Raw genomic sequence first — 25,835 nt, forward strand, 5'->3', positions numbered from 1 at the left:
TGAATACATCTGCAAGCATTACATTTGCATTTGAAAACATTAAAATATTATACAAGAGAGGAAATCTTGTAATTAAAAACAGTAGGGTAATGGTCATTACCGGCCTTTAAGAAACGGGGAAAACAGGTTATTTTTTGCAAGGAGCATACTGTAGTCTGTCTTACAGTTGGGCTTTCTCTTAAATGCTTTTTTGACTTTCTTTAGTATTTATTTAAACATAAGATTAATTTTAATCTGATATTCTAGTTTAAGAGAATTTTAAACAAAGCATAGGGATTAAATAGTTGGGTTTCTCTTTGGAATGTGAAACTAAAAACATGTCGAGTCGGCTCAGGGCTTGCCAAATGGCAGCACATCAAACAAGGGCTGTTGTGTTCAGAAACGCTTGTTACCAGCTAGCAGCCTAGGATATGCTGATTTGAAAGCAAAAGGTAATCAAAACTGAAATTAATTCAGATTTACTAGTACCTAACTTCTAATAGGATTTGTTCTCGATTGCTTCCAAGACACTTCTGTTATCACTAATGTTACAGGTAGGTACACTGAGACAGAGAAGGCAACTGGCTTTCTCTGATCATGCAACAGCTCGGTTGCAGATGTAGGAACAGAAAGAGATTTCTCTTTTTCATCCTTTTGAACTCTCAAAATGCAGGATGAGTGATGCAGGTTATTTTTAAAACTGAGCAGGCACCTAGAGATTTCACAGAATGAGAGAGTTCCCTGAATGTGTCCTGTCACTTAGCATGGTATTTTGCTGTGGTGCAAACTAACTTGGACAGATGGTAAAGAAATTAAAAGCTCAGGAACACAAATGTGCTTGGGTGGAGGGTAAAGAGATTAAGAAAAGGAGATAGTTGTTGCCTGGTGTATTCGTAGCACTGGATGGTTCTGTTTTGAACTGTTTATCTTTTTTTATTCTCTCTCCTCTTTTCTTAATCTGTTCTTTGCTTTTAAAATGTTTTGGGTTGTTTTTAAAGCATTAGATTTCCCTATTCTGCAGGAAACTATTTTATACATACCACCTATTTTACTGTTCTGCTAGGAAGAAGGCTCGAGAGGCTTGTGTGAATTTCGCCTGCTGGGTGGATGTCTGGCATTTTGGTACCTTTTGGTATTCCCCTAAAAATAAAATGCTATGTAGTTCAAATATATTCCCCCTCCTTCTCCCCCCCTTCACCCAAACTGACTTCATGAAAGTAAGTTTGTAAGCTGTAATGAACTAACCACTATTTCTGTTCTGTGCTTTTACTTTGAGCCTGTTTTCTTTTTCCAGTTCTTCTGCAGTTTCTTAGTGGCTTTGATTCTTGGCTATAGCTATGGGTAGCTTAGGGGCTTGGGTAGGGAAGTTCTGAGCATATGTGTCTGTGTAACACTTTGGAGAAGTAGAAAGTCATGGTTTAATTTTAACTCTTGGCAGGTCATTTTAATTTTCCAAACATGTTGGGTGTTTTCTGGGATCTGAAATTAAAAGAGAAAACCCTTCTTTTACTTCACTGCTGCAAACTCAGCATATACAGTTTTGATGGCTAAAATGAGCACGGAGATTTTGAAGAGCCATGTTATTCTGTTGTGAACATCACTTTTCCTGTGAAACTCTTCTGAAAAATCGTTTTTATCACATAGTGGTGATCAAGAGTTCACACTCGCTTTAAAGTATACAAGGATCTACTTTGTTCCTTAGATTATAGTTTGCATTGGCACTCAACTGACATTCATTAATGTTTTCAGAAATCCCACTCAGTTTGCATGAGCTGAATTTCATGCTTCTATGGGGGAAGATGATAGTGGCATTGCATTGCCTCTGGGGAAGACAGTCTGTGTTGTATTAACACTTGAGCCCCTAAACTTCCATCTTTTCTCTGTTGAGGAGGCTCTGGTTGGTAGAAGAGCCCACAGGCTTTTAATTCTTTTATTGAACCTGCTAAATTCAAGACAAAACTGGACAAGATGTAAAAAGATGACCTGAGACTGGTACAGAAGGATGGTAGGGTTTTTTTTGTAGGGAAAATTCATAGTGATAATCAATAAAAGAGAAGCAATAGGGCATCTAACAGTCAAATACCATGGGCAAAAACCCCTCCACAATGGAAGACTTTCCCTGGCCAGGAAAGACTGTGAAGAAATCTGTGTAGAATTGGCCTTCCTTGGGGCCCACTGTGTTGTTACACTACAGTGTTTGGTTTACTTATTTGCTGGGCAGTGTGGCTGAAAAGCGTTTATGTTGTACTGCATATGCTTTGTCCTACAGTTAGGTATTTTGGAGCTGGAACAAATAAAACACTATAATGTGGAAGCTTGCAAGACAAAAGCTTTTCCTATGTTTTATTTATGCAGCAATACATTCTCAAAATATTGTAATATCTTGAATTTTGTGTATGTCAGGGAGAAAAAGGCCCAGTTTTCTTCACACAGCTATAATATAAATGAATTTTCATATACTCTAAAGCTCCCTTCTGTCAATAGGTTGGTATAATTTGACCCTGGTGCCTGTGGGAGTAGGAATCAATTCTGTCAAAAATGTCATTCATTTAGGATGCAACCAAATCCCCCACCCCAAACCCAACCACAGGCAACCCTTCCAGTTTAATTGACTGAGTGTTGGAACAGTATTTTGCCAAGTGTTAGCTGTGACTTTTATCCTGTTATCATGACATAACACGAGATCGTTCTTGCCCTTGGAGCTCATGCTTTCACGGTGGGGAAATGGTATGTTTTCTGCTGGAGGAGATTGGTGCGAATTCCTGACTTCCTCTTGTGCTGTGCTGCCTAGGTGATACTTTTTTGTGCAGTAGCTTTCTTAGGTAGCAAAGCAGGTTTGGCTGGCTTGCTTGGCTCTTTTCTGGCTTTTTTTCCTCCCTTTCATAGATGTTGGCGTTTTCCCAGAAAAAATGCTGATTTTTAATAAATTTGGAGCAGAAAACACAGTTATGTTTAACACTCTTAAATTCTTTAATTGGGTGCTGGATGCATTGTACATGCAAAGAAAACAAAGGAGACCTTACCTCTATGGCATCAGTCTTAGATAAATGTGGAGGGCTGGGGAACAGAACTAGTATATACCTTTGAAGCCCTAGCCCACAGAATTTTTGTTATGTTGCTGGGGAAACTCACAGTGATTCTTCCTTTTTTGGGCTTTATGTGACAGATTGGGAGACTCTTTTTCCTTTGCCACCTCTTCATGAAGATGAACAGGGCTTGAAACTGATGCTGGTTTTGTCCTGATTTTTGTTGCATGCTGTTGACACGTACAAATATAGGGAAAGGGAAAATGAGGTGAGCATGAAACGAGATGTATTTAAACAGGGTGCCTGCTATTGACACAGAAATATGGCAAAATGGAAAATAAGGCAGAAACCTGAGAAGTGAAAAATGGTGCATCGCACATCCTGTGTTTCTGTTCGGAAACATGTCTCTTTCCTTGTGACAGTGTTCCTGCAGATGGAGGTTACAAAAGGTTTGTTATTTCGTGCTCTGCCAGAGCGCTCTTCCTGCCCCATATCCCACACTATGCTTTGACGGAGCATACGTGGTCTCTGATGTGCTACTCAATAGCTATAGTGAAGTAATTATCCATGCAGAAAAGTTTAATTACTTATACTGTGCCATTTTAAGTAGCTAAAATTTTGGCTGTTTTCTGTCCTCACCCTGGCAAGACATTCTCATTCTGGTATGGCTTCTTGCTTTAATTTTACACACTGAGGTAACAGAAGCCAAGCAGCTTTTTTTGCCTTTTTCTTGTCTACTTGAACAGAAGCAACAAATTAATGTATTGCCACCTGCAGCTAATTCCTGCTGCAGCCAAATCTGCTACCCGTCTCCCAGTAATGAGCAGAAGGAATGGTGGTCAGAGCATGGTGATTTAAGCTTAGATGGTGGCGGACAAGTTGGTCAGCAGTGCATCTTTCTGACAAGGAAAGCCAAGCACATCCTGGTCTATATGAGCAGGAGTGTGTCGAGCAGATGAAGGGAAGGGATTAATCACCTCAGTTCGTCATTTGTGAGACCACTTCTGGAGTGCTGTGTCCAGCTTTGGGCTTCCCAGCATGAGACACATTGACATACTGGAGCAAGTCCAGCAGAGGCCACAGAAGTGGTCTGGGGCTTCATATCTCCGTGGGGTGTTTCGTTGGTATGGCTGTAATGCTCTGAAGTTATGCTTTAGTTTGTACCAATACTTCTGTGCGGATAAGTCACTAGCATCTAGTACTGCTATTTTGGTATATGGGAAAGTGCAATTTTGTGTTCTGAAACAGCTGATATTACTAAAAATTATCTCCTGGCCCTTCTGAGCCTCATTTGTGCAAAAGGAGCTTTGTTCACTTCAACTTCAAAGACTGTATGTTAAGGGATTGGCTGCGTTTGAGGACAGCCGTTACACTTATAATATAGAAGAAAGTGGCAGCATTTAACATAGGGTTTTAAAAACTGGTGGTTCATTTATTGTTTGTTCACCCAATTTTAAAATCTGTGTATAGGTAATAAAACCAAACTTAAAATGTAAAAGCTTGCTAGTAGGTATGCAAAGCTGAAAGTATCAGCTAATAATACTGTTTACTTTTTTGTTCTTTTTTATTTTTAGGATTTCTTCTTTTATTCACTAGTGTACGATCCTCAACAAAAGACCCTACTTGCTGATAAAGGAGAGATTCGAGTCGGAAACAGATACCAGGCAGATATAACAGATTTATTAAAAGAGGGTAATTTCCATAATTTATTTAAATTGTCAAGAGGCCATGTCAAATGTGGCTCCTTTTGTGTGTGGCCTGCACAGGTGTGGGAGGTGGAGGTTTCCACTGCCAGGTTGTGCATACAATGATGGCCTGGTCTATTGGTGACTGAAGCTGTTGCCCACTGAGCACAATTAGTTATGTCTCAAACCAGTCTTTAAGTGGGCTTTTGTCCAAATCATAAAAGTTGTTGAAACAAATTGAATTAATTTGCTCTCTCAGAGCTTGCACACTTTTTATTAAGAGATTTCAGAATTTCCATGGGAAACACAAATTTCCATTGTGTCTGTAAAGCCTTTTGTATTTTTAATCAAGCCTCACTTCCCTGTAAGACCCCCTCCCAAATTACTGCCAATTAAATGCTGTCTCCCCTCATCAATTTGCTCATTATTGCTGGGTGCCTTTTCCTTGGAGCCCTCTCCCCATCCCAAGTGCTGGCTGCCAGCCTAGACTTCTCACCTGCAGAACAGACAGGAGGAAGAATTTGCTGGCCTGAACATGTTGTGAGACCTCAGCCTGCCCCCACTGTGTTATGGAGCAGTAGGACCATGAGGACCCTGGCCCAAGGCAAAGGGAGTAGTAGCAGTAACTGATACTAGTTACCAAATAGTACCCTACAGATCCAAAAGTGGGTGGAAAAACTGAGAAGGTTGGGGAATATTGGCATCTAAGTACTCTTTTTTGAGACCTATGTAATTTCTGGGGAAAGGTCTGTTGGTATGCCAGAGGTAACCCCAGGAGAGCGGGGGTTGTGACCCATGTTGGAAGGGCCTTCTGCAGACTGTTTGGGCAGCGATGTGAAAGCAACAAGACACTTCTGTCTTTGCTTAGGAGCTTTGCTGATACTGTTAGCCGTATGTTAGAATAGGCAAACAAATTGGTCAGGACTCTTGTTTAATTTGTCTATGAAACTGGTATTTATTCAGCAGCTGGGCAAGCCTCCTAAGTGAGGATGAACTAATTTGAAAGGCATTCTCTTCCCTCAGCAGGCCAACACGGGGCTTCAGAGAAGGATAATCTCCAGATGCTTTAAAGGGAGCAGGAAAAAGAAAAGAAAAAAATCTCAGTAGCTCCTGTATTTTTCCAGGGCATTTTGGTTTGTGTAGAATCAAGAAAATAAAAGCAAGGGAGTCTCGTGCTATGATTTCCCCCCCTAGAAAGCAGTGGATGCAAGTTGAACCAGCTACTCTTTGCTCAGAGCAGCTGGAAGTGTGTCTGTTTTCCTGGAACTGCTGCAAGAAAACGGAGAAAAAGAGGGGAGCTGGGGAGAGGGGCTGAAGAGAGACTGTCTAGTTGGGAGAAGGTTACTGTTTCCCATTACGTGTGTCTTTTCAAACCAGTTCTTGAAAATCTGATTGCCCGATTGTGAAGAGCTGTGTTGCTGTGTCTGTCAAGCTGAAATTGTCACAGGGGAAAATTTCATTCACCTATTTACAATGGCCTGTTAGGCAGAGTAACTGAGATGGGTTAGCAGTTAAATTATTGAAAGATGAAAAATCTAGAAAGTACTTTTATTTTAAAACAGCCATACCAAGCATTTCTAATTTGTTTTTCAACCAGGTGAGGATGATGGAAGAGATCAGTCAAAACTTGAAACAAAAGTTTGGGAAGCCTTTAACCCGCTAGTAGACAAGCAGATAGACCAGTTCCTGGTGGTAGCACGGTAAGAGCATTTTACTTCTCCTCTGAATAAGTGAGTGTCAATAATTCTTCCAAGCACTTTTGATGTTTTACTAGAATAAACGCTGGTTTTCATTGCTTGATTTACTTGCTCCATTTTGAAATTATGAACATTTTACATGCCTTCCTTGGAATTGCATGACTTTATGAACAGCTACTCAGATTTACGACTTAGTTAATCACTTTCATAAAAGGAAGGCAAATGGCATGTAAAAACTGCTCTGTAATTGGTGAGGTTTTTCAAATACTTCGACCAGCATGCAGAAAGCTTAGTGAACTAAATTCTTGACAGTTCATTGCTCTGTCCATTTTCTCAAATTTTCAAATCCAGTGACATTTTAAGATCTGTTAATATTTGCTAAGAAGTCTGGTAGAGTTTTTGATGGACCATGGATGCTTTCTAATGCCTAGGTTCCAACAGGTAGGCACAACAAAGTAAACCCCTACTCTTTAATGTCTTCATAAATGACTTGGATGCAGGACTTGAAGGAATACTAATTAAGTTTGCTGATGACACAAAACTGGGAGGAGCTGTTGATTCTGTCAAGGGCAGAGAGGCCCTGAAGAGAGATCTGGACAAATTAGAGAGCTGGGCAATCACCAACCGTATGAAGTTTAACAAGGGCAAGTGCTGGATTTTGCACCTGGGGCACGGCACCCCTGGATGTACATACAGGCTGGGGAATGAGAGGCTGCAGAGCAGCTCTGCGGAGAGGGACCTGGGGGTTCTGGTTGATGGCAAGTTGAACATGAGCCAACAGTGTGCCCTGGCAGCCAAGAGGGTCAGTTGTGTCCTGGGGTCCAACTCAGGACATTCTACGATTCTATGAAATCTGGACAGACGGTGAAGTCTGTGCTGTTATTTAAGCCCAAAGCTATCTTTGTGATCAACTTTTTCCTTCTTAAAATGTTCTTGAACTTTTTCATTGGTATGCACTTATATGAGCAGAAGCCAATATTAAATTTTAGACTCTCATAGCAACTGGCGACTGAATAGTTGGGGGGGGGGGTGTGTGTGTAGGAAAAAAGAACACTCTCCAAATTCTTTGTCTTTTAGGTAAGTTGGTAGGACTGTGTGGGAGGAAGGTGGTGTGAGTAGATTGATAGTTGGACCTTTTGATGTTTTAATTGAGGTGAATGAAGGAGATAGTGAAATGCAATGTTTTAAGTACTCAAGATGAGCAGTGTGTATACTTGGAAATACACACCCAAATCAATTTTCCATGTACTTTGAAGACAAAACTTGCCATTACTATGCACTTTGGCCAAAACTTTTAAAAATGGCTAATCTGAATTGTGGCACTTAAAAACCTTTGCATGGCTGCTTGGGCCTTGTGTGCGAGCCCAGTACCAGGGAGCCAAGAGTGAAACCAGGTTGGTTAAGATTAAAAAATGTTAACTGCAGTCCAGATTAAATAAAATTTCACAGTCAGAATCCATGAACACATTTTTGCCTCTGGTTAAACATGTGCTTTTAGTGGTATAGACTTTTTTAAAGTTCATAGACTTAATAGTGTTCTGGCTACACTAAAGGATCACCATAAAATTTAGGCTTTTGGAAGTTTCACTGTGCTACTTAAACAATATATTGCTGTTTCCCTTGACCTGTGCCAACAATAAAGTCAAACTGGGTGAACTAAGTGATCTATGTGCAACAGATTAATTCTACTTGATCAGAAGGACTCGTGGAAATGGAGGAAAGTGGGGAGAGGATAGTCTCCACCAGTGATGCGGAACAAACAGATAAAGGAGTGATGGGGAAAGCTGGGATATCTCCAGCAAAGGGTATTCCTGCTTCTTATGGGACCCTTCTTGACAAGGCTGTTGTTTCACAGTTGCTTCTAATCAAGTCAAGTACAGGACACCACCAAAAAAGCTAAGGAATTTTTCTGGGTAATTTTCAGCAGGATTGATTCAAATTGCCACTCAGCCACACAGTGCTCTGGTGTCAGTGTCAGGAAGACCCAGCAAGAAACAAGAGGGTAGAAGCGCCCCGGTGGATGCGGGTTTGCATGTGGGTTGGTTTAGAGTGACCCCAGAGCTGCGTTGTGGTGGGGGTTTACACCTTGTGTAGGCTTTTGGTAGCAAAGCTGGTTTTAGTAATGCTTTCTGGCTGTTCACTGCCACCCACTGGGTTTGCTGATACAGCCACCTGAGTGTGCGTGCTGTAAGAAGAATCACCAAAAAGATCAGTATAAAAATCACTTCAGTCTGGAATCAGCAAAGTGATCCAATTTATAATTAGATGCCGCACACGGGGGCAGGTGGGGAATCTCAGTTTAGCTAAAGCTGGAGATGGGGGAGTTATAAGCAGGGATGGGGATAGTGACTGGGAGGCTGGAGAAAGGGTGAAGTGTGAATCGCCACAGAAACTTGGGTGGGGGAGGCTGTTCTGGAGTTTGGCCCAAATTAGATATTTGATGACAACCACTGCTTAGGCACTTACCTTTCCTAGTCCTGCACTGCTTGGCACTAGTTTGTTCCTTTGTGCTCTCAACTAGTTTGGGGAAGTGATATGAGTGGAGGGAGGAAAAAACCCACCTTTTTTGTTGTAATTACTCAGAAGAGTTCAGCCCCAGTTCACCTGTGAAACAAGTTGTTTCACCCATGTGATGTGGCAAGCAGCAAGGAGAGTAAGAATGACTAGAACTGATGTTCCTGTTTTAAAGGTTTCTCCGACTAATTTCTTCAGGTGTTAAATGAAGAGCATGGGTGTTGTGGTCTCAAGCAGGCATAGGTGCCATTGGGAAGTACTTGAGAATTGCTGTATTCTCATGTAGGCTCTATAATATATATGTTATACTATATTATGTTGTAAAATATAGATGGTTTTCAATTTTCCTGAAACTTAGGAAAAAATGCTTGCATTACTATATTTTTTTTCTGCCTGGTCTTGTAATCTCTGTACCTTTGGACAATGCAGTGCTGCTGTTGCTGTTGTGGAAGAGATTTTTGCCATTCATAAGGCTTGCTGTGCTCAGTTTCTGTTAAAGCTTAATTCTGTTGAGAAACGGGACAAGAGTAGTTCAAAACTCCCTGTTTGTGATTCTTGAGTCTTTCACTGTTTCCCGTCCTACGCCTAAGCCTCTTTGGTCGTATGAACTGAGTAGAGTAAAGCGTTCATAATAACAAACCACATCTGAAGAGATGGGTCTCTGGCTCAGAACTAGCGCCAAACCATGTAATCTTGTTACTGAGAAGTGGAGTCTGCTGATCTCAAAGTGTTGGTTGGGTGTTTATATTTATCCTTTTTTTGTGTGCAAAGTTAATGCTCTGTTTAATTTTTTTCAGGTCTGTCGGTACGTTTGCCCGAGCACTAGATTGCAGTAGTTCTGTCAGACAGCCAAGTTTGCACATGAGTGCTGCAGCAGCCTCTAGGGACATCACGCTGGTAAGATTCTTAAGAGGACTTTAAGTTTTTCAGAGATGTAAAATATTCACCTCAGCAATAACAGTTGGAAGAGAGAGGGGCAGATGGATTGTAATTGTGGCCTGCTGTGAAGCAGATCCTGTCTTTGTAAAGGAACCCTTTATTTACATATGAAGTAACTTTCTGGCCTTGTGCCTCCTATGATCCATCACGGATAATGCTATGAGATAATTTCTTGTTTTGTTTTAATAAAATGTTTTGATGGCATGCTTCACAGCCCATCTCTTGCACGGGCTTAGTAGCACTCTTGAGAAGAATGCAAATGATTATCTGCCTGCCTGCAATGTTATAATGCCAGAATGCCACTCCTCATCACTTCCCCAACACCAGACTGTCACTGGCATCCTTGGGCAAGATCATCTGAGGTTGTGGTCAGATAAGAAATTTCAGTTGATCCAGTTCTTCTCTTTGAGCTCTGTTTTAGAGTACCTGAGGAGCAGTGACATTGTTAATATTTAATAATCATAAATGATTCTAAGTAGACAGAGGAAAGGGAAAACTTGAACTTCTATGCTAGAGAAAGTTTAATGCAAATTTGAATCAAATTTATGAAGTCTCTAGGGAACTGTTATCAAAGCCTCACCTCATAGCTGGAATGATGTGAAATCATATATAGAACAAATTCTAGGATAGAACACTGTTGATTAATTACGCATGTGCACAAAACTCATATGATGAAAGGCAAATAACATCCTGATTAAAACTACAGAAACCAGGAAATAAAGCCAAACTTCCATTTACTAATACCAATTCCTCCCTCGCAACATCTTCTCAGCCCTTGTAAATCACAAGTTGCAGGCAGTTGTAGCTCAGCTTTCTGAGGAGTAATTGCTCCTGGGAGTAATTCTTTTTTCCTACTTAGCTATGATGTGTGACTTGACGTGAATCTTTTCTGGCCTTTGGGGGAACTGTGTGTGTGTTGCTGCTCTTAATTATTTTTCTTATATGCAATTTTTGTGGATTATTTGACAAAGAAAGTGCATGGCTACGTTTTTTAGAAAATATGTCCTCAGACCTCTGTCTTCATGCCCCATCCGTGGATGGTACCTAACAGGGCTGCTCAGTCCTGGGGTGAGAGGGGCTCTATCCTGTGCATTTTCTTAACTGTAGTGCTACTGTGGTGGTGCTGGTGAGTAGCTAAGTAGGAATTATTGATATGCAAGGGCTCATGTTCCACAAACACCACTACTGGTAGTGAATGTTAGACTTCTATGCTGACAATTACAGTGAGTCTGAGGTTGGAACAAGTTTTACTGACTTTGTGTTAGGTATAGAATACTGCACCCGTACATCTTGGTGCAGAATTTTTGTTATTGCTGTTTCACTGTTAAGCACTTTTGCCCCCTAGATGCTTGTCTTTACATTTATCTTTCTCTTTTACAACCATGTAGTTCCATGCGATGGACACTTTGCACAAAAATGTCTATGACATTTCCAAGGCAATATCTGCGCTTGTGCCACAAGGCGGGCCAGTCTTGTGCAGAGATGAGATGGAGGAGTGGTCTGCTTCAGAGGCAAACCTCTTTGAGGAAGCACTAGAAAAATATGGAAAAGATTTCACTGACATACAGCAAGATTTTGTAAGTATATAAAATGAGGGCACACATGGTGTGACCAGTTCTGGTCAGCGACAGAGCTGGTTTACAGCTTGTCTAAACTGTGTTGTTTTCCTTCGTGTTGAAGGAGAGGGCTTTGTACTAGAGCATGTGGCTTGCTCTGAACTGGGGAAAGGCAGACCTCATACAGATGACAGCCTGTTGTACAGTCAGAATTTCAAATCACAGATGATAGCTTTTCCTTTAGAGACGTTAATTTAAAATCATCTGCTCCACTACAGCTGAGGGAGGGTTTAGGAAAGTGTTGTGACAGCCTAGCTGCTGTAGATTAATTTGTGTTTGAAGGAGGATAAGTACTGGGCCTTCTGAAACATGAAAACTTAGTCACTTTTATAATGTGACTTCAGAAAGGGCCTTTTGAAAGTTTTAAAAAGAAATCTTGGGCATTCAGGGAAAGTGTCCTGTAGTTTGGCCAAAGCTCCACCCTAGGTGCTCAGCCTGCAGACTGAATGGAGCACTGTAAAGAGAGCCAAGTTTCACTGTATCGCTGTTCGAGCCCTCAGGAACAAAACAAGTAGTTTGTGTTGCTTGTTCTGTGCTCTAATCGTTTAGACAGAGGGACTTGGAAACAGCACGATCCTCTCTGTGGTCTTGCTGAAATCTTTGTGCTTCTCATGCAGAGAACAGAGCTGGCAGGGCACAATTCTGTTAGTAGGGGTTTTTGTTTTGCTTTGGTTTTTTAAAGTGCTGGCTCCATAGAAGCCAAGCAAATCAGAACTGTGATACTGTAGTTGTGGTTCTTGCCTGAGTCTTTGCTGCTCAAGCAGAGAGCGCCTTGAGCCAGTGGGCTCCCTTCACATTGTGCCTCTCTTGAATGGTTTACTGTGGAGCCAATGTGGCGTGATTTACCTGTAACGTGCTCTACTTCTACACTGAAAGTGCTATTTTTTGAAAAGGCATTTAATTTAACATGGGTCCCGTGCACCTCTAATGCCCATAGGAGATTCAGACACTGTCTTTTTTGTTTCTTAGGAGGGTTAGTAGTCGCAAGACTCTGCTATAAACTGTCTGTCAAAGGAATTGTGTGAATTTCAGTGAGGCTGTGTGCCAGCTCCGTGCAATGACTGCTGCTTTTCCTTTATGTCCCTAGCTCCCATGGAAGTCCTTAACAAGCATAATAGAATATTACTATATGTGGAAAACTACAGACAGATATGTTCAGCAGGTAAGAGAGTCAGAATCACCTCTTTCATTCTAACAGAAGATGTTTTTCTTGCCTTTGAAACCAAGCATTTTTGCTTTATTCTCTCTCTTGGGGTTCAGCCCTTCCCAACAGGTGGGTTCTGTAATGATCTGGAGCACTGAACAATCTCTCGTCACTAAACTCATCAGCCGTTCCATATAGACACGTAGCATTGGCATTTGTGCCTTCTTTTCATGTTTGCTGCTACTTTCTTTGTTTGGAGCTTTCAAATGTCTGGTTTGGAATTCAGCAGTTTAAGGGAGGGAATACAGTTAATTTCTACCTGTAGAGTTCAAGGTCAGCATCAGCTTTGGTTTTGACATTTTATGGGGGTGTGGGCAGTTGCTGTACAACAGGCACCCCGTGCTAATTCTCCACTTCTGCCTGCCCATGACTTTGATTGTAGATGCACAGAGGCTCCCCATGTAAGCACTCCAAGTAAAGTGTTTGTCTGGGAAGTGTTGATGGCTCAAATTCCCAGACTTGTTATTCTTGAGAATCAACTTTGACTAGTGGTTACAATCATTTTTATCTCTACTTGTTTGAATACGAAGGCTGCTTGTTCCCTTAAATAAAGAACAATGCAAGCAGCATGCAAAATGTTGCAGAGTATCAGTTGCTGAAAACTACTTATAATATTTAAGGAGAAAATTAAATTAAAAGAAGGGAGAAATATACAATGGATTTTTCATTATAATTATCAGTATTATGTTTAGGCTTCTATTTGAAGTATTAGAAAAAGTGGAGTTATAAAAAAGTCCTGCAACTTGCTTCATTGGAAATTCAGCCTGGGATAAAGACTAGATGCCCGAGGCATTGACCAATATTTGGCATGTGCTGTACTTGGGCACTTTGGTCTGTCATGTGATTTTTTAGTATTGTCTTTCTGATTGGAACACTGTTTAAATTACAGAGGGATTCTCAGGACAAATGAGAACTCCTTTTTTTTTTTTCTTTCTTTCTTCCTCTCTTCATCAATTCTATATTTCTAAAAAATATTAACTGCATCCTCATTCTAGTATTTCCCCAGGTTCATTCTTTGATTGAAACTTTTCCTTTCGGTAAGGAAATGGGTGGTAGAAAAGTGGGATGGTGATGGAAGCTGGCATGGTGGGGAAAAAATGTGCTGGAGAAATGAGGTCATGGTCTTTCCTTCCCCATTGAACTGTGTGTACTGCTGATATAGTGAGTGCTGCTATACTCTCTGACTACAGCTGTTTAGGTGACAGCTGAGTGTACTCAGCCTGTACTATGCTCAGTATTTGCACTAAGAGGAATCCATTTATCTCTTTCCCCCATCTTATCTTGCCTCTCTTTTAGTGATTAAAAATCCATCTAGCAATGTGGTAGGTATCAGAAAAAGTGAGGAAAGTTATTTTATCAGTCAGTGAAGACTAGAATCTTAGGCTGTTGCATGAAAATGTCACCCCAGTTTAGTCAGAACAGCAAACAATAGTAGGAATTGTTGGGAAAGATTAAACCAAAAAGCATCTCTATACTGCTCAGAAAGTCCAAAATACATTTGCAGTGGTGAAGTTCTATTTCTGCCCATCTTGAGGTATGTAACAATGGTGATGGTGGGAATAAGGGGTAGGGAGGAGTTTCTTTGGTGCTCACTCTTGGGATACTGTGGGAGACAGATCAGAATAGTGTCCCAGGTATTTGCTTCCAGGCCTACGTACTGGGAAGGCAAAACAATGGAGAAGCTGTGCCCTGATTAGGGAGTGGTTAAATTCTTTTGCTTTTTCCACTTCCTCTAACTTTGCAATTTTGTCTGTGTAATAAGAAAGGAGATAGTTCCATGGAAGACTTAGATTATTTGTTCTTGCAGCAGTTAAACCCAACAAACTTAGTTTTGTGTACTGTTTTGCGATGTTCCTATGCAATGGGTTTTCTGCCATGGTTATACTGTACCTGTCATGCGCTGCCCAGCAGCGTACCAGGGAATGGGATTTGGAGAAAACTTCCCGTTAGAGGCTCTGCACTTAGTAGACTGTATAAGCTGAACAGGTAGAAATTGCAGTACAGAGATATCACATCCATTAAGCCTGAACTGAGCTGAAGATCTCAAATTCCCAGCTTGTACAAGCAAATAATACTATTAAACATTTATAAAAAGCCTGCGAGAACTATCTATATATAACCACAAAGAAAGCATAGGAAGCTGTAGTTGAAATAATGGTGTATTACATTTATATTTTACTTGATGTGTGCAAAGTCTCCGGCAAAGCGTATCCTTCACCACTTTTTCCACCCGTTTCTTCATAGTGTTTTGTCTGTGTAGATTCTTTCCTTAGTCTAATACCACAAAATTGTTCTGGGTCTAACAGCATTGTTGCACGTAAGATATTGAAAATGCGCTAAGTAAGGATATGAAAAGTGTGTATCCCAAGTTGTTTGACTTTCACTTGCCCTCCTTCTAAGAGGATGATTGAATTATATTCCAAGGCTGTGTGTTATTGTCTTTAAAATATTGATAAATTGCTCATTCTTGTAGAATCTTTGGCTGAATGAATGTAAAAACATCCATTTAACCTTTCTATTTCTGTGAGTTACACAACATAGTAATGAAGTTTTTTGTCATCAGCCAATTGCCTACTTTGATGAAAACCAGTTATTTGGGAACTGTTTACGTCCTTCTGTATTTTCTTGGAGTGTGAAAACACTGTCATAGTCCTGAAGGAGAATCCATCTGTTTCTTGCCATTGATGAAGCTAAATTTTGAGTTGGCGTCAAGAGAAGACCCTTTCTCAGAACTGAACACTAAGGTGTGCTTATGCTTGGTATACCTAAGATGGAAAGCCTTGATACAGCACTTCCTTGTCTTGTGGGAAGGATACTGCCATTGAGATACAAGCAAATTGACTTGTTTTGGAGCATGGACTTGGATCTCTTATCCAATAATTTTTTATTTGTCTTCAGCTATACCATGCTTTTGAAGGTTGCCAGTGTAACGAGGAGTTCAGTCATTTCCAGAGAAGGACTGACCCTCCAAAAACAGAATTGCTTGAAGGAGTAATTCTACTGCAATGTCAACGCAGAATTTGTGGTCTCATGTACGCTCCTGACCATCTGTCCAAAGTGATCCCAAGAGTTGTCCTGTCAAAGACACCCTTTGAGTTGTTCTGAAGAAAATGAGGGAGATGCATTCCAAACTCAGTATCCCACGTCTCCTTTGAATGCATCATTTTCTTGAGACAGATTTCCTCTGTCAATTCACAAGAGCATATATTTCTGACTCAGAAAGGTTTGAAATGGCATCCACTGAGTAACTGCTGTTTGGTGGTTTCCCCAGAGATTTGAAAACTCTTTAAGAGTTGATGTGATGTTTGGTATGCCTACATTTTCATTCAAAGTAAAGGTTGAGTTCTTACGTAGTTGTGAATTCCAGGGTGATTTTTTTTTTCAAACAGATCTTTAAATGCTCCTACTGTTCATGAGGGGAAGTTCCTGAAAACTTTAAAACATAACACTTTCCAACTGCTGAGATGCAGCTGAGAAGAGCTCAGGACATGGCAGTGACAGATGACTGTTTGAATTAGTCATATGCTTTCTGAGAGCTGAAGGCTTTAATTTGCTTTTTGCATTTTTATTTGTGCTTGAGGAGCATGTAAGAAGATGATCAAGAGGAATTTCTACTGGTTTATTTCTTATGTGGAAGTGCCATTAGAAAAATGTAGGAGGAATAGAGAAATTTTTTAAGATATGCACAGTGTTGAGACGATACTGCAGAAAGTGGAAGTTCAATTATATTTGACTACATGAGGTGGGGAGCTTGATGTGGATAGAAAACATGTTTATTAAGGGAAGCAAGCCTTCATTATACCTAGCTAAGAGCTGTGAGTGACTTTTTATTGTACTAGCCTTCATAAAGTCCTGTGTGCTAGCAAAGTAGAAATAATATCAAAGAAATGCTTTTCCATGTACGTAGGACATTTTATCCCCAAACACCTCCTGTTAAGCCTGCAGTAACATGGAGCTATGGCAGTTTTGGCCAGCGACAGAGACCATAGGTACCACACATCAGTGCTGAGATGTGTTGCTGGAGCACAAGCAGCTGTAAACACTTCTCCCAAATGCACCATGGACTCATTACCTTTTCTTTCCCATCTCCCCTGCCTCCCAGCAGCACTTGTGTGTTCAGAGTTTTGAAAAAGAATAAACAGTGTGAAAGAAAGATCTTCCCCGTCATCAACTAATAAAGGCTTAATAGTTGAGGATGTTCGAGGTGTCCCCGTGCTGTCTACCAACCCAACTCTTGCATTCCAGACCTTGAAATATCCTCTGTGTTCCTGGATTTCTTCTGTAATTTCCTCTTTAGAAATGTTTGCTCTTCAGAAAATGACCACAAACATTTGCTCCAACATTGTCATGTATTATAAAACTCTTTCAAGCTCAGTGGGTAGAATCAAAGATGTTATATCTAGGGAAAAGGTATATAAAGGACTGATGTTTGCACCAACTTGAATGTACTGTGCTTAGTAATTTAATCTCCATGTCAGTCTGGGATAGACAAGTTGGTAATATCTCCCTTTTATAGATGGGGGAAATATGATGAGGTAAACAAGAGGATATATTTAAGATGTGCATATATAAATAACTCAAAGACAAAAGATTGCATTTAGGCCAAACTACTAGAAAAAGTTAAATGTTCAGAGGTTTTTTTTGTGGATGAGGACATTCATGACTACATCAGGCAACATTAAGAATTTATACTGTAAATATGCTTTGGGCACAAATAACTGGCAAAGGACCTAGCAAAGCACTTTGTCTGTGAAGGGATTATTCTGAAATTGTGCATGACTCTGTTTCAGGCACCCTTCTTTTGTACCTTCTGGTATCAGTCACTGCCAGAAAATAGGAAACTCATCATGTCTGGTCTATTGATTGTCCATAGCTGCAAGTACTTAGCGTGAAACCAACCTCCTCTTATTCAATACATTGTGGTACCTTCTGAAAACCTTCAATTCTCCTGGTATACTAGTTTGTAATAAAGGCATACTCTGCATGCTGTGCTCTGTACTGATCCCCCAGGCAGCTAGCTGTAGGAGAGGAAGGTATTGCTAGGTCCAGGTGACTTATGGCAGTTGTTAGCTCAGAGCTCGCACTATGGTCATCAATCACAAAGATCATCTGTGGTGTGAGGCTAACATTCATCACCAGTTCACTAAAATGTTGCTTAATACCCTAAATTAACCATGTCTCCAAGGCAAATGACTTTAATATAAAGATAGTAGAACATTCCACCTGCTGGTAATGCATTGTGCTTGCTTGGAGCTTTTTCCATTCATAGATTTCCAAAATTGTCATAACATAATGACGCTAGACAGTCCCCCTTGGGAGCTTTTTGTCAAGAAAACTGCAGCTCCCCCCCCCCCCCCCGCCCCCCCCAATCTAGAAATCTAGTGGAGACTAAAAAACCATGGTTCTCTACCAGTGGAAGTTCCCAGAATTTCCTGCTTAGGCTTCAAGGAAATACAATTCTTGTACAAAGTTCATCATGCAGTATTTTAAGCTGTAGGTCAGTGTCTGATGTTGGACTTGCTTGTAACTCCCGGGGAGAGTATGAGCTCTGTGGCTATTTGTTTGCTGATATAGCTGCCCATGGTAATCTGTGCCTGGGGAGAGAAGACCTGTTTTTCAGTCCATGCTGTGGGGGAAACAGCCCTCAGTTCATGCGCAGAAATGTACCTGAGAGTGTGCATTTTGCTGAAGGATTATTTTTTTGGGGGGTGGTGTGGGGTGTGTGTGTAGTGTCTCTCTGGAAGATGGAGGAGGGTTTCTGATGCTGTTGGAGAACCATTGTCACAGCAATTTTTGAGGCCCATCATTGGATTCTTTGGTTTCTTACATAAAAAGAGTTGAGCAGGGTGTTTTGAAAATATTAAAATGGAATTTGTGGTTTGCATTCAGGGGACAAACCTCTTTAGTTCCATCACCGATTGCCAGTACAATGTGTACTATTGATTCCCCGACATCTGTGGGATTGATGAGAATCATCTCCGTGAAGTCTTCATTTGGGTTTTCTTGAAGACAGTTTTCAGGTAGCTGTCTTTGTCCTAGATGCGATTTAATAGAAGTAATCTGGGAAACTTGCCCACGCCAGCAGAAAGAAGTCAGCTTTTGGATGCAGCTGTCTGAAGGTGTACCCGTAGTCTCTGGATAACTTTCAGAAGTTCTGTTTTCTTGGTTCTTGTTCTCTTGTCTAACAACTTCATTCTTTGATTTCTAAGATAGATTGACTTTTTTTTGCAGAAAGAGGTAAGGGGAATTCTTTAGGAATCTAGAGAGCTTTGGTGAGGAGCTGTCAGGCTGTCAAATGGAAAACTGTTGCTTAAGACTGTCCCTCTGATCAAAGCAAGCTTTATGCTTATGGGAAGCTTTTACTTCATGGTTTTTACATGTGTCCATCATGTCACTGTAGAAAGGACCTCTGTTTGTCCACTTCCTCGGTGACACACTCTACATTTTCTGGTGCTTCTTGTGTCTATGAAGATACTGACTTTAGCTTTACAATCATTTTCCTAGACTGTACCTTGAGGCTGTTGCATAGAAAATGTTAAGCTAATCTGTCTAGAATGCTGGTTTGTCTGGAAAGCAGTGTCATCACTTTATGCAGACCACTGTTACTGGCATGGATGTTGGCATGGGCCCAGCTTTGAGCAGGAGGTTGGACTAGAGGCCTCCAGAGGTTCACCCTACATTAATTTAGCTTATGTAATAAAGAGAAAACCTGACCCTCAGAATGCCCTTTTTACTTTTTAAATGGTGTGAAGGTTTGAGTTATAAAAGGAATTTGTGGCCAATTCGTAAAGCTCATGCTAATTGCCTACCTCTGCCATGTTCTTGTGGGCTATCAGCAAGTTCACTGCTGTAGCTGGGGAAAAAAAAGGAGCAGTGCTATTCTGGGGAATTTACTGCATACATCTCATAGGAAGGATTCTGTAACCCATTTACTCTACAAATGTGGACAGAAGTTAACAGATGGCTTTATTGAAGTAGAGATACAAATGGTGTGTACTTCTAAACGTGCATCCCCATGCTCTGAAAGTCGTCTTCTTGTATGTGCTTTCCCTTAAACACGTCTCTTGTTATGTTCCTTAACATCTCCTGGCAATGGTGTTTTTCATTAAGGGCTGGTTGTTTGGTCTAGTTAGCTCCTCCCCTTTTTACCCCCTTGATGTTCTTTGCTACCTGTGCCCTGAGGTTTGCACGTGTGCCTGGGGTTTATTTCCTTTTTGTCTTAAAGGGGATAATATGTGTGTGGTGTTTGTGTAATTAGAGCTGCTCACCTTTAGAAAGTGCAAATGTACAGGTTGCCCATGGCTGATGTTTAATCAGAAGTGATTACATACCATAATTAAAAAATCTGTAGGGTAATTCTGCATGAGTTTTGAGTTGAGCTCTAGACCTTTTTAACTTTTAAAGATCTCCTGTGTCCCTCACCCTTCAAAAATGAGGACTATCAACAAAACTCTGTATTCAAACTCTGAATTAATTCAGCTGTTGAGGAGATATGATGGGGAGGGTGCATTACTATACCTGTTATTGTCCAGGTGGTGAATATTATTGTGGAGAACAAAGACTGATATGTCAGATCTTCCTCTGTATGGAAGAAAAAAAAAAAAGGTTTGTGGGAGGAGCGATGCATGAACTTGTATTGAAGTGAATGGGAATTAAAAGTTTGTCCTTACAAATAGTAGATTGTCATCTCTTTTTGAAGTTTTTGAAAAGATGTGTACATAGTCATTTGATGCCCACAGTCGTTTTCAGTGGATATTTTCCTGTTGGAAAAGGATTTTGTGATAGCTGCTCAGTGAAAGGAGATTTCATTGCTTGTTACTAAGCACTAAAGTTTTTATGGTTTTTACATAACTTGACTCCCAGGCAGAGTAGTCCCTATTTTCTTTTTATTCTAACTTTTTTCTTTTCTTTTTAAAGAAACGATTGAAAGCAGCAGAAGCAGAAAGCAAGCTAAAACAAGTGTATATACCCAACTAGTAAGTATCTTTTTGTATTGTTTTGTTTTCTATTTCATTGTAGAGGGTCTGGTGTAGCAGTTTCCGTGGCCTTCCAGTATTATGTATTTGCTTTAATTGCGTAATGAGAGACATAGTTGAACAGACATGTCAGAGAACTATTAAGTTAGGTTACCAATATGACAAACCTTCTGCTGATGCTTGAATAGGCTTGAGTCCCTTTGTATTTTAGCTGAGTTAGTGCTAACCACCCTGATGCTAATAAAACAGCTAGGAACCCCGTGGAAGAAAACACCATAGATCTAGTATTTCAATGTTGGCTAGAACAGAGCAGCAGTCCTCCTAGTATGCTTACACTGCTGGTTATGAGTGTGCAAAAGACAAAGCTGTTCCCACATGCTGACCTTCCACTTCTGGAACACAGGGTATTTCCTCCACGGGCAGCTGAGGACTTTCCCTTTGGGGCTTTCCTGGTTAGGATGCTGTGCTGTCATGTTGCTCATTTCCTTCGTCCTGTGTAATGTTCCCATCCAGAAGCGACCGTTCTTTGTCGTCTTATTATTTTTTTTTTTATAAGGACTGGGAGTTGGGGACTTGGTAGCAGGTCAGCACAGTTGTGAACGAAAGGGTAGCTAATTAACTGCTTAATATATCTGGCTTTGTTTATTTTTGTCATCAGTGGATCATCAGTGTGTGGTTGTTTCCTAATGTCTTTTATATTAAAAAAGTTTATACATATAACTATATTAAAAATAATATATAGTGATAGATAACGTGTATATATAAATGTACATATATACATGTTTATATATATGTGTACATGTACATAAAAACCTTAGTAAAATGTGTTTCTTCTCTTGCGTTTCCTCTGCATAACCTAGTCAACAGTTGTTACAGTGTGGAACCTTAAATCTCCCCATCCTTTCTCTTTCCAGCTTTCACTCTCAGATATGCTCCCATGTGTATAACCCACATAACTCCTTTACTCTCTTATGCTATCTCCTTTCAAATATTTATGAAGTTCTACCATGTGTTCTGTTACTTACAGCAAAACTAAGTTTTACATATTTAGCTTGCAAGGTAGTCCCTTATTTCTTGTGAAAACAGAGGATCCCTAATTTCTTTTTTGGTTTGAAATACGTTGCTATCTCTCAAGTAAATTCACTAAAAATTAGGTGTAATATTGCTTTTTGTGGATGGCGTTGCTCTGCAGGGGGACACTGGACATCAGATTAAACATGAATTCACAATATGATAAGCTTGTCAAGCAAAAGCCAATGTAATTTAGACTGCAGATGCAAAAGGATATTGCAGATGAGAGAGCCTGGTAGTCTTGCTATTGCTCTTGGATTGTAATGTACGTAGGTAGGGCTTTGTATTTGAAAGGTTGTAGTGCTCATTTGATAATGGCTGACTGCAGTGGTATCTTACCCCTCAACACTGTATGTCAGCAAGATAATTCCTGTTGTTATCTAGAGAATATAATAAAATCAGCAACTTACCTCTCTGCTTCAGGAAAAGTCTCTACCCGTGTGGTCGCTGGTTTTGTCTCTGGCTTTGATTTCCAGTCACAGTTGATTTGTGAGTGTTATACCTTTGACTTAGATGTTGTTTAACTGATAAAATGGGTATCAAGTTTTCCTCCTCCTTCAGTATCATTTCATGTGTATCAGGAAAAGTAGCAATTGTGTACATGATTCATTTAATCCCACGTGAATGCTTCTACTGCTTTTTTGCTATTAACACCTTCAAATGCAGCAACAATTAAGTACTTCTGAGATTTTTGGATTATTTCTACTCAAGTTTCAGTGCAAGGTCTCTGGTGTGGTTTAGCCCCAATCAGCAACTAAATACCACACAGCTGCTCACTCACTCTCCTCACCTCTGTGGGATGGGGGAGAGAATCAGAACGGCCAAAGTAAGAAAAACTTGTGGGTTGAGATAAGAACAGTTTAATAATTAAAACAGTAATAACAATAATAGTAATATAATGAAAAAGAAATTAACAAGAGAAAGAAAAAGAGACAGATGGCCCCTTGGGAGGAGGAAAAAACCAAAAATCCAACCAACAAGTGATACAACTGCTCACCACCTGCCGACCGACGCTATTGGTCTCCGAGCCGCAATTGCCTCTCCCCCAGCCAGCCCCCCCCAGTTAATATACTGGGCATGACATCACATGATATGGAATATCCCTTTGGCCAGTTTGAATCCACTCTCTTAGCTGTGCCCCGTCCCCTCCCAGCTTCTTGTGCACTCAGCAGAGCATGGGGAGCTAAAAGAGTGCTTATATTACTCAAGGACAATCTAACAACAACTAAAACATCAGTGTATTATCAACATTATTTTCATACGAAGTCCAAAGCACGGCACTATGCCAGCTGCAGTGAAGAAAATTAACTGTATCCCAGCTAAAACCATGACATAGGGACACATAGGGAATGTATTGCATTTACATTATCTTGTGACATAGATGATGGTTATATTCTTGGCTTGTAATAGCAATAGCAATACATGATGTATGGGTCTAAATATCAATGTTATTGATACGTCCTTATCATGTTACTGAGCCCATTCCTGTTTGGAGGCTTGAACCATAATGATCCACTTGTCACCTTGAAAATAGATTACTTGATGTAGGCTGTCACAAGACCTACACAGAAGTGTATCAGCTGATTGAATGAAATGTATTCTAACAATAGCTGTTGTAAAATTGTTTGTGAGGAGAGACCCTGGAGAATATTGGACTCAAACAGTTTTATCTTTTTTTAATTTTTTTTTTGGCTGTCTTTTATTGGTAGGACTCTCATTTGTTCCTGTGATGTAAATAGGAAAATACAGGGAGAGGGGAGGAAAACAATAAGAAAAACAATAGAAGTGGTCTTCAAAGGTTATTTCTCATGTCACGTACATATTATGCAGCAAAAAATCACTGCTCTACGTGGAGATTCAGAGATATTTTTTAACTTGAGACTGTGCCCCAAATTTATGATGTGGGTAACTGAAGCATGGAGAGTGATATAGGTAATTGATGTGACATTATCAAGTCCTAAACCAGCATCCTAGATATTGGAAGAACATTTCTGTCCTAGATATTGGACAAACATTTCTGTGCTCCTTCCAAGAACAACCCTGGTTTTAGGATAGACATCTGTAGTTGGTGTGACTGAATGCCATGTTTGTATGCATGGCTTTGTAAGTGTATCCCTTGGGCTGAAAAGCACTAATGTGCTTACCTGGTGAAAGGAAAAAATATAAAATCAGTTGAATTCTGCATTCTGGAAATACTGGAAAAAAAAATCTTTCCGTTTGTTTTCTGTAGCAGTTACTCTGTCAGTGGGAGTGGTGTTAAATAAAGCAGAAGCCTGCATGCACAAAGAGATTCCATGTTCTTACATGCTCCATCCTGTCATCCACCAGTGTCAGTGTGGGGCTCGGAGATCTTTCTTGTTGCAGATGTAGTCTGTCTCTTTCTCCTTGTAGTGTGTATCCAGACATACTCTTCAGGCTGTTGTGGAAGTTATGGGTATCACAAATACCCATATACTAGTTACTTCTTTTTCATGACAGTCTGCTACAAACACTACCTTGCAAACATTTGTAAAGTAAGGAAATGTTATTCTCCCTACTCTGCCTCTTTTTTTAAGCAAGCAGGGGAACTGGAGGAATAGGTCAAATCTTTGGCTGACTACAAGGGGGGCAGCTGCTTAACAAGCTGAAGATAATTCCTTTGTCTGTTGGTTGCCCTCTGCCTGAGGAGCGAGACTTTTCCTTCCCTGTTTAATTGTGCATAGGTCCCATTGCAGCATGAAAAATGTGAAGGTGTAATGCTGTTCTTTTGTAGTTCTGCTAGTTAAAACGGTGATGTTCAATATTTTGTTGGAGAAAGGTTCTCATTTTCAAACATTTTCATTGTTTAGGGGTCATTAGACCTGTTCTTAGAAGTGGGTATTTACAGTAGCCTGTGATGAGAGCTCACCTCTCTGGATAATGAATTCAGACACTTGCATTATATGCCTAGAGGTAGACGCCATAAATGTTCCTTACAAAGGATTCAAAATTGTTCTTATTTCTGAGGCGTGATTTCTTAATTGTTCTGTTGCATCTGGCACCACTACGGTTTCCTGAATAACAGGAAACAATCACTGATGGTGTTAAGTTTATAGCTGGTTTTAACAACTAAAATTTTATCACTGTGCTGTGGGTGGAATGCTAGTCAGTCATATAGTGAAGGGATTTCAGCATTCTGTGTCGCTCAGGGTTATCTTCAGGTTAGGTTTCTTGGGCAGGGGCTTCAGTCCATGATGGCTGGCATCCAGTGCCGCCTTTCTGCTTGTGCTCTATCACCTTAGTTTCTTGAGACTTGTCTCCTGCAGAATACAGCCTGGAAGTCTGTACTTAGTGATCTAGAAGGTTCCTGCAGAGCATTGAAGGATAACTTTTTGGCACAGGTGGTGGAGGAGCCAATGGAGTGCTGCTGGAACTTAGACTAACAAAGGTCTGGTTGAGGATGTAAGGGTTGGGGGTAGCCTTGGCTGCAGTGACCATGAGATGGTATAGTTCAGGATCTTGCCTGGTAGAAGAGGGCAACAAGTAGTGTTATGACCCTGGACTTCAGGAGAGCTAACGTGGGCCTCTTCAGAGACCTGCTAGGAGGAATTCTATGGGTTAAGGCTCTAGAAGGTAGGGGGGCCCAAGAGAGCTGGTCTCAGTATTTAAGTACCACCTCCTCCGAGCTCAAGATTGGTGCATCCTTATGAGGAAGAAGTCAGGCAGAGGAACCAGGAGACCTGCATGGATGAGCAAAGAGCTTCCAGAGAAACTCAAATGGAAGAGTGAGGTTGACAGTATGTGGGAAAAGGGACTGACCACCTGGGAGGAATATAGGAATGTTGTCAGGGTATGCAGAGATGCAACGAGGAAGGCCAAAGGCCTGCTTGGAACCAAATCTGGCGAGGGATGTCAAGGATAACAAGACGAGCTTCTTCAAATACATCAGTAGTAAAGGGAATACTGGGAAAACAGTGGGCCTGTTGCTGAAGAAGGCAGGGGCCCTGGTGACACAGGATGCAGAGACGGCAGAGTTACTGAATGCCTTCTTTGCTTCAGTATTCACTGCTAAGTGTGTCCCTCAGGCATCTCAGGCCCCAGAGGTGAGATGGAAGATCTGGAGAAAGTAAGACTTGCCCATGGCTGAAGAGGACTGGGTCAGAGATCTTT

General features: G+C 40.7%; 1 protein-coding gene across 3 annotated transcripts in view; it reads left to right on the forward strand.

Moving 5' to 3' along the window:
• MTA1 (metastasis associated 1) overlaps window positions 1-25,835 on the forward strand; it is an 89,236-nt gene that overhangs the window by 31,973 nt on the left and 31,428 nt on the right. For all 3 annotated transcript variants that reach the window (XM_075097148.1, XM_075097150.1, XM_075097149.1), the window contains exons 6-11: window positions 4,580-4,697; window positions 6,288-6,390; window positions 9,699-9,798; window positions 11,229-11,417; window positions 12,544-12,618; window positions 20,578-20,636. In XM_075097148.1, the coding sequence (XP_074953249.1) occupies window positions 4,580-4,697; window positions 6,288-6,390; window positions 9,699-9,798; window positions 11,229-11,417; window positions 12,544-12,618; window positions 20,578-20,636 (644 nt within the window). The remainder of the gene's footprint in view (window positions 1-4,579; window positions 4,698-6,287; window positions 6,391-9,698; window positions 9,799-11,228; window positions 11,418-12,543; window positions 12,619-20,577; window positions 20,637-25,835) is intronic.

Source organism: Phalacrocorax aristotelis, chromosome 6, assembly GCF_949628215.1.
Source record: "Phalacrocorax aristotelis chromosome 6, bGulAri2.1, whole genome shotgun sequence".
NCBI lineage: Eukaryota > Metazoa > Chordata > Aves > Suliformes > Phalacrocoracidae > Phalacrocorax > Phalacrocorax aristotelis.